General features: G+C 38.3%; 1 protein-coding gene across 1 annotated transcript; it reads right to left on the reverse strand.

The window, feature by feature from the left end:
* Positions 1-1,104: 1,104 nt before the first annotated feature.
* On the reverse strand, positions 1,105-8,208 carry shisa4 (shisa family member 4). The gene is made up of 5 exons (XM_063911994.1): positions 7,959-8,208; positions 5,686-5,863; positions 4,549-4,685; positions 4,274-4,465; positions 1,105-3,634 (listed from the first exon to the last, which is right to left on the reverse strand). Exons 1-5 carry the CDS (start codon positions 8,032-8,034, stop codon positions 3,594-3,596), a joined length of 624 nt encoding a protein of 207 aa, XP_063768064.1. The 5' UTR covers positions 8,035-8,208; the 3' UTR covers positions 1,105-3,593.
* Between the last annotated feature and the right edge of the window lie 941 nt (positions 8,209-9,149).

Consider the following 9,149-nt stretch of genomic DNA (forward strand, 5'->3'; position numbering starts at 1 on the left):
GCATCATCAAAGCCGACTGTGAGGCTGGGACATTCTTCGAAATCCTGCAAAAGTGCATGTCCATATTTAGATCAGGGTACACACTCCTTTAAAGGTAATGGGGAGGGCTGAAGTTTACAGAGGCGCCAGAGAACAGACTTCCTATTACACAGTTTATGTTTATATTGAAACCAGTTTCTAATATTTCTGTTTAGTAATGAATCTAATTTTAACCATTCAGAATTTCACAACAGATCTTTCTGCCATAGTTAAAACATCAGTGTTTCTATTAGGAACTGTTTTCCTAGATTCTTGAATCAACATCAACAAGTTAAAGTTAACGCTCAAGTTAAAAATAACGTTTTGTTTTTACAGGAGCTCAATAAAACCCCAACAGGCCAATGATTAAAGAAGGAACATATGAATGATGTGTTGGACTAATTGAATAAGTGCAGTGAACGTAGATCGGCTAACCCTTGTGCTAAACAGCTAAAGGTTCAGACAAAGATACTAAAATAAAGAAGCAGAAATCATGTTCTCATAACGTACTAAAATGATCCAAAATGTTTTAAAAAGTCAAGACAATTCTGGTAAAGGGACAAAAATAAATACAAAATGTAATATATGTAAATTCAATGGTTTGAGCATAATATAAATGAATGTAATGATTGTATTTATATATTTTTTGCTCCATGCTCACACAGCTATGGCTATCAAGTACTGTATATGTAGACATGTAGTGTAGTATTTTTCTAAAATAAAATAGGAATCTAATGAAAGTAATACAATGCTATTCATTGGCTGGGTGTGTTGGTGGGCTGTGGAATTGTTAAATGTACATATGTCACAATTTAAAGGCATAATATACACTGTAATCATGTTTAACTTGGTCACAAATAGGTTATTGATAAATAATGAATGGTTAATTACAATCAGTGAGTTTAGTGGCATAGATTTGTGTTGGATAAGATATTGCCTCAGATGACAATGAAATAACGTATTAACCAACATGTGAACAGGTTAATATGGACCTCTAGTGGTCAAACATATGTAAACACTACCTCCTTTTCAAAATGTTGTATAATTAGATTTCTTGAAAACAATAAGACACGCAGACAGTTGTATTTTTACATTCCAAAGTTAGATTTTATGTTAATAGAAATAAAAACTTTTTACTTACTTTATGTTAAAGTGTCATTCCATCCATATGACAAGACAAAAAGTAACATATCTAGACAAGTTATTTTGCCAACTGATGTCAGTTTCAGTAAACACACTCATGGAGTTGGTTTAGAGCAAATGTTTTGTCAAACTACATATGAAAGCATCTCACGAAGAAAAAGTCCAGTGTTCTTTGTGCTTTACAATGGCTCAACAAATCTGTACAAATGGACTTGGCCATTTAAGGAAACAATTTATTCTGTAAACTAGCAGAGATAGTTCTCGTTTGGGGACAAGTTACAGCAGTGAGTCCCAAGGAAGTGCCCAGACTTCTCTAATCGATCAGCATAATATTATTAATGTCTCACTTCGACATGAGATACATTACACCCGATAAAGATCATCATCACCTATTAGTAGTCAGACAGCTTACTGTACAACACGTGCTCGATGCATCACAATTCACACATCTTACAAAAAGGAACAGGGCTGTGCAAGATGCTAAAGCCAATTACAGAATCATTACAGGTTACAGGCCCTGACCTCACATGAGCCCAAATCTGTAAGTGTGAATTAAAAGGAGGTTTGACATTTTGGGAGACGCACCTATCTGCTTAGCTCGTCGTTGACCGCCAGATCAGAAGACTGATACCACTTGCATCTGTGTGGTAACTTTAAAAGTTAGCTTAGCCCAAATACTGTAAAGAGAGGGAAACCGCTAATAATCGAAATTGAAATTTCAAATAAAAATATTTACTAAGCAATTTTTTTATTTTCTCAATTACATTATGTATTTGATATTACAATTATGATGAGCAACAATTTGATTGTTTATATCTGAAATGTTTAAGTATGTTATTGCAGTTCATTATAGAAATTTAAAAGAAAGGTAGAAATCCGACATTTAAAGCCCAAATATGACCGGAAAATGGGACATAATTTAATCTTTAGGAACAATAAGGTTGTTCATATATGAAATCTTCTTTTTGACAATAATATTATATTTACAGAAAACTGTAATTTAACTCTGGTCTGCCACTGCATTGTTAAAATGATTACTTATACCTGCTAAGGATTCTAAGAAATCCCAGATATATTCCCAAAATGTCAAACTTTAATTTTAAAAGAGAGGTGATTAATAAAATAGACTTCATTTTTTGGCTTTGGAGCTAGTCCACAAGGTGAGAACCCATTCACAGTAAAAAGTACCCTCAATTATTATAATAAATACCAAACGTATTCTATGTTAGGATTTACAATTTTGTTTAACATAACGTGTTACATTATCATAACATATTCAGCTGAAGAATATGAAAAACACATTTTAAATATGAATCAGTTTTTTCCTCTTCATGGTCATTTAATGTAGTCTGAACATTTGTTTTAAGTGAGCAGCATTGACCTGCATCTCTCCTGACCTGATACATTACAAAAAATAAACATTAACAACATAAACATGAAATCACTGGAAAACATCCTACCTGGCATTATGGGATTAGTCTAAAGATTTCTAATTCATTTAAAACCAGAAGAGAAGCATGAGAGGACAGATTACTTTGACTGGGGTAGCATGCTGATGGCGAGATGTTACATTGTGTGTTGCAGCTAATATACCACCATGACGTAAATTAGTCAAGTCAGATACAAAGAAGAAAAGTTGGAACAAAAGACGACTAAAGGCTTCTTACACGGAATAAAGAGTACCTTAAAGTCATTCTGCACATTTAGGACAGGATCACGCTGCCATTTTGAGCCACATATTTCACCTTTTGTTCAAACATGTAGTTTGGTTTTCCTCTCAGCCCCTATCACATCACGTGGGGAAAAACATCAAATGCAGAAATAAATACATCATGTAATCATATTAGTGTTTGGCCTGGAATGTAGCTTCAGGCAGTTATTCATTGATTCAAATTCATCAAAAGTGACAAACTAAATCACTCTTCTCTCGAAAATCTAAAGAGGAAGCGTGTTTAATTTTTTAGAAAATCCCGTCTGACCCCTTTCCTGTAAGGTAATGACCCCCGTCTTCAGGAGACACCCTGTCATTGAGGTGCCAGAGCCCAAAGTGGCAGCACAGAGTCACTTTGAGGGAGAGTGTGACAGCCTCCGCAAAACCAGACGGGAGCAAGTAGTCGCCAGGATGCGGACCAGATTTTGACTAAATACTCCAGAAAAGTAGGACAACATTGTAAATATACATAAAAAAAACACTAACTTAAAGTGCCTGCTGCTGGTCGAGCTGTAGTGTGTGTGTGTGTGTGTGTGTGTGTGTGTGTGTGTGTGTATGACAGTGTGTTTGAGTGTGAGATTGTTGCTGCCTTTTATTTTCAAACAGTCCTTTTTCTCAATTGCTGTTGTTTCCCACTTGTGTGTGTGTGTGTGTGTGTGTGTGTGTGTGTGTGTGTGTGTGTGTGTGTGTGTGTGTGTGTGTGTGTGTGTGGATGAGCCCATCAATGACCAGGATACTGAGGTGGTGAGTAAGGTGGGGGGGCTGAAAAACAAACATAAAGAACGTCAGATCTTCATGTACTGCTGTGACCATGCTAAGAAGAGTCATTAGCTGGTAGCATGAAATATGCAAAAACAATCTGCCTCTCAAATCAGGAGAAGTCTTGGCTTTTTAACCTCGGCATGTTTGCTGCGGCGGTTCGAAGAAGCACTCATTGCCTTTCTCCCCGTGTATACTGGTGTCAGCAGGACTGGTGTCATATTCTATGATTGAATAGAGCCACTTGTCTTTGGTGACACCATTTGGATTTGGTATAGTTTAAAATGCACTGTTTTGGTTTGCAATAATTTATATGCAAGAAATGGAAATGGAAATCATTTCTAACATATTACATTCAACACATTTAATTACGGCTGTAACAAACACATTTTCAAGTATGCTGATTAATTATACATTAAAGTTTCAGGAGTCTGTTGTGTTTCCGGATGTCTAGTCAATCCACGACCCACAGTGTAGGTATTCAGTTGAATAGGATTTTAAACAGAGAAAAGCCGGACATCTTCAGATTTAAGAGGCAGCAATTTCACATGAATATTTTCGATGATTTATCGATATTTTAAATGGTAATTATTCCTTTCAATTGACATATCGTTGCAGCTCTATATGTGAAGTCACTCTTACCCTGGCCGTATGCAGGATCCATCATGTGTGGGGGATAATGTCCAGGTGGCATCATAGGGTACTGTGGGGGCATGCCCGGGTACTGGGGCGCCATCGGATACCCTGCATGTAGATACTCGTGGGGTCCTAGGGGTTTCCCGTAAGCATCATACATTGGCTCCACTGGATAGCTGGCCATGGGGATGTGCTGGGCTGCTGGTCAAAGGTGACAGAATGAGAATACTCATGGAATCTATAACAGAAAGGACATCATTAAGAGGAGGGGGGGGTCTCACCATCGTAGGGCGTCCTGCCCCTCTGCTGCCTCCTCTGGTAGAGGTAACAGCAGGAGCACATGAAGCAGCAGACCATGGTGGCGATGATGGCCACAAACAGGAGGATAGAGGAGGCGATGCCGGCTAACGTAGTGGGGCTGAGGAGAGAGACAAAGGAGGACTTAAAACAATGAAGCTTTACTTTCATCACCCAGCCTCGTGTCGAGGATTAAAGTGGAGATATGAAACCCTTGATTCAGACCCCACGTTAACCGCTGGCCGACCCTGAAATCACACCCGAGTTAATGACGTACACCACGCATCTCTCCATCTCTGCGTCTCAGTGAAGCTACAAGGCCCTCCATTTGAGCCCAGCCTCCCCCGCCCGCTGCTGATCTCCAGCCGGACTTAATAAGCTGCAGGTTGTCTGCTCGCTGCCAGATAGTGATGGATGCTGTGTTGGAAAGCTCCATGTTGCAGTCTCTCAGGTACGACATTGCTTAGACCAGAACTATAACGATCCCTCCCAGAGGATAGTCGGTGTGATAGAACAACTAATGAGAGCATATCACACTGTGGGGGCAAACACAAGGCAATTAGAGTCAAATGCAGTCAGTGGGACACGAGCACATCCTTTAATAACATTTGCAGGAAGGACACTTACATTTTCCATGCTGGGATTGGAATGTGTTTTTACAGGATACATTTCAGGTCAGGTTTCTTTAACTAGGGGATCATCAATCGGTCGCCCAGAATCACCAATTTGAATGCAATTGTGGCAGACATTTGTTTTGGTAGTTAATGGAAGAACTTCTCCTTATTGTTGCACATTTCTGGCATTTAGAGTTAAGTCTGATCGTCTGACAATTGGAACCTGCTCTCGATGCCCATCCCTACTTCTCTTGGGTCAGATATTATTGTCAGTATAGTGTGTACTTTGTATAGATTTATGTTCATCGATGTCGGAGCACATATCTGATACTGCAGACGGTGGCAACAAATTTCCTCTAGCAGGATGTTAAAGCATCTCTCTGCCTTCAGAAAACAAGACATATCTGATCCTGCAGTGATGGCCTTGAATTGTGAATACAGACACTGCATGGTGTGGAGAAAATAACTAAATAAGTCATTAAATGAAAACCCTGCCGCTGCCCCCACCTGAACTGGAAGAGCATGCAGCGTTTCTGCTCCCTCTCTGTGATCATCTTGAAGGCGTCCAGGCAGCAGTAGCGTCGGTGGCAGTTCCCGCAGCAGAACGTGATGAGAGGGCAGTCGAAGCCGTTGTGCCAGGTGCCGTTTTTATCCACGTACCACAGACAGTCCTCATTCGCACTGACTGCAAAACAAACAAGTCAAAAGTGTCAGGCGGGAGGACATTACAGGGAACACAAGGTAGCTCAAACTTCAGCTCTGGAGGATTTATTGTCCTGCCTTTGATATCTCACTTTCTCTGAGTTTACCAACATGCTGTTGTTTTATCGCACACACTTACAGATACTGCTTTGTTCTGCCTTGAGGAAAAAATAAATGTTAGTTTTGACGGTACTAGCTCTTTTTAGTTTACAGTCTTCTGGTTCCAGGCCAAATACACTCATAATACATTATTCAACAGTTCACTGTGGCAGGAGTTGAAAAGTTATAAAGGTGAATAATATAAAAATAATGTTTGTGTTTTTACTTGTAGTTCTGCAACTAAGGAATTTTTATTTGATCATTCGGTCTTTGACAGCAATGCCCTGAATCCCAAATATGATCTGTGCAGTACAAATGTTTGATAACTGACTGAGAAACATTTGGCATACTGTGAGAACATCAGAATACACACATAGGAAGTCATAAATTGAGTTGAAAGGAACTGGTTTGATTATATTTTCTACAATATAGCATTTCAGGCACGCCAACAGCCTGCTCACAGCCACAAGTGTGTAAGGCTGCTAAAAGTCACACCTTTTTTTTCCTATGAGTTTTCATAGGTCTGTGCGAGAAATGGTATACATAAAGCATCGCTGACTATACAAACTGACTGAATACTGTAAACTAAACAGTGTATTTATTCCCAGAGAGCTGCTGTCCCTTTGTTGATGTCTCTGTGTGTATAAACCCAATGGAAACTTTGCTAGAGGACGTCTGCAGTATATTGTTGAGCTTGATCTATTTATACTGGAACCTGAAACGGTTTAGACTTTTGGACAAAAGCCTTTGAAGACTTGGCATGGAGAATACTTATTCTGTCATTTTAGTTTAAGGACTAATATTACAAAATATTTTATTGAGAGTCTGTGTAACTATTGTCTGGTTGTTTACACTTCTGTACACACCCCGTCTTAAAATTAATGTGTGCTTAACTTGTTGAATAGCAGCTAAGTTAATGCAAAACAACAATTTAATGTGACCTTATTGTAATAGTTTGTTGTGCATACTGCATATTTTATAAAAAGCTTAAATACTTTGAAAAATCCTGCATTCAAAATTTTACTCATGTAAAAGTACTAAAGTATCAGCATCAAATATACTTTAAGTACCACGAGTAAAAGTCCTCATTATGCAGATTGGCCCATTTTAGAATAGTATTTATTGTATATTATGATTTAATTATTGATGTATTTCAGTTTCATCAATGTTTGTACATGTGAACTAATTTTAATTATTTTGTATACTTCAGTGTAGCTTGTATATTTTACTCCAGGTTTTTTAAATGTTGATTACATACATTATAATCCAAATCTGCAAAGTAACTAAAGGTATTACATGTTTTTAGTAGAGTAAAAGTGCACTATTTAGGTCTGAATAGAGTTGAAGTACAAAGTAGCAAAACATTGACATACTCAAGTAAAGTACAAGTACCTCAGAGGTTACTATTTATTTGCTTTATACCACTGGCAAAAAAATAATATCAATTAAAAAATGTATCTAAATGATAATGCATTAAAATAATACAAAACAAACAACGCAATCAAAAACATTGTCTGTATTGCAAAAGGACCGAGACATCATTTCAAACGAATGAAGCAATTGGATACACTGCAACGGATACATGTTTCATACATTTGATAAGCATTGGGTAATGTAGGATTTGTTTTACAGCGAAACTTACTACACTAACCGTCAGGTTATCAATATCCGAATGCGACCGGAAAATAGAATTTGCCTTTTAAGTATAAAAACTTCCAGAAAACTCGCACATAATGTCGATAAACAAACGCATGAAGAGCAGCAGTTCACAGGAGACTGAACTGATGAATGTTAAGATTATGTGGTCGGACTCTGCACAGTGACCCACGGTGGGAAGTTATCCAGGCCCCACGTAAACGTCGAGGTCTGGAAGTAAACACCGACAGTCGACTTTATACTGATGCATTAATAACTGCACGCGGAGCAGACGTTGAACCGTTAGCTAGCCGAGCGGCCTGCACGGTTATCCGTAATCTTACCGTGAGAAGAGCATAGGACCACGGTGAGCAGCACCAAACCCGCCGCCATGAGCGACATGTTGCCCGCTGGAAACATCCTGCTAATTCAACACTAAGAGAGGGATATTGTGAAGAACAGGTGCAAATAACAATAATAACCCGACTAACGGTCGTTGGCAAACATTGCCTTGGCTACGGAACAGCATAGAGGAGTAGCGGTAATTTATCCGTCGAGATGACACATCGCTGTGACGCCGTGCAGCCCGGAGAAGAGGATGATGCCTTTACGTGCTGCGTGAACAATCGCAGAGAAATCTCCACAAAGGAGCCCTCTAACAAAACGAAACAACTCCTTTAAGTCCCTAAATGATAATCTAACATATCAAATATAATGAATTCTCGAATAATGACTTATCTAAAAAATAATAAGGACAGTTTTACAAGTCATTTTGAGAACGCTTGTTCATCATTTATAATAACTACTTCGACCTAATTAAGTCACTATACTGACAAGCTAGGTCATTATTTTTGAGATCCTAAGAATTATTTGTATTGAAATAGGTTCTCATTGTTTTGTTATTTCAATATAAAAAAGTCAATATAGTGAGATACTTAGCATTATTTTAAGAATGGATGTTATTATCAATTATGTTTACGAGCAGCATTGAATGCACCTTAAGAGGTCAGTTTTCTCCCTCCCTCCCAATAAGAGGGAGAAGAGGATTTTAACCTTAACATGAACCGTAAAAAAACCTCGTGATAAAATAAGAACTTTTTTCCTTATTCTTTTTTAAAAGACATTTTCTGTGTTGGTAAATTAAACATCTTAAATTAAAGGAAAATAAAAGTTAAATAAAAAGGTAGAAAATATAGTTGTGTATCATCAGTCAGTCTATTTTGACTGTAAAATATAAATGTACAAATACAATTCAAATCAGTTGTTTTAAGGCTCTTTGGGTAAAGTAGGCACGTCTCTGTTTTAAGGATTAATGATGAACACAAAGAGAAGCCAGTAGCTAACACCTCCCCCTTGTGGCGAATCTGGAGCCTGCTGTGTGTTAGTGGAAGTGTGGTGCCCTGCATCTAAAATAAGGTAACCCTGTTAAAGACCACGACAGGTGTTTTCACTTAAGCCTGATGAGACCTCTGCGAGCACAGCCTAATCAGAAGTACTTTATTGTAACCCCCCTACACCGCATTTGTAAGCAGCAC

This window comes from Eleginops maclovinus, chromosome 20 (assembly GCF_036324505.1).
Source record: "Eleginops maclovinus isolate JMC-PN-2008 ecotype Puerto Natales chromosome 20, JC_Emac_rtc_rv5, whole genome shotgun sequence".
NCBI lineage: Eukaryota > Metazoa > Chordata > Actinopteri > Perciformes > Eleginopidae > Eleginops > Eleginops maclovinus.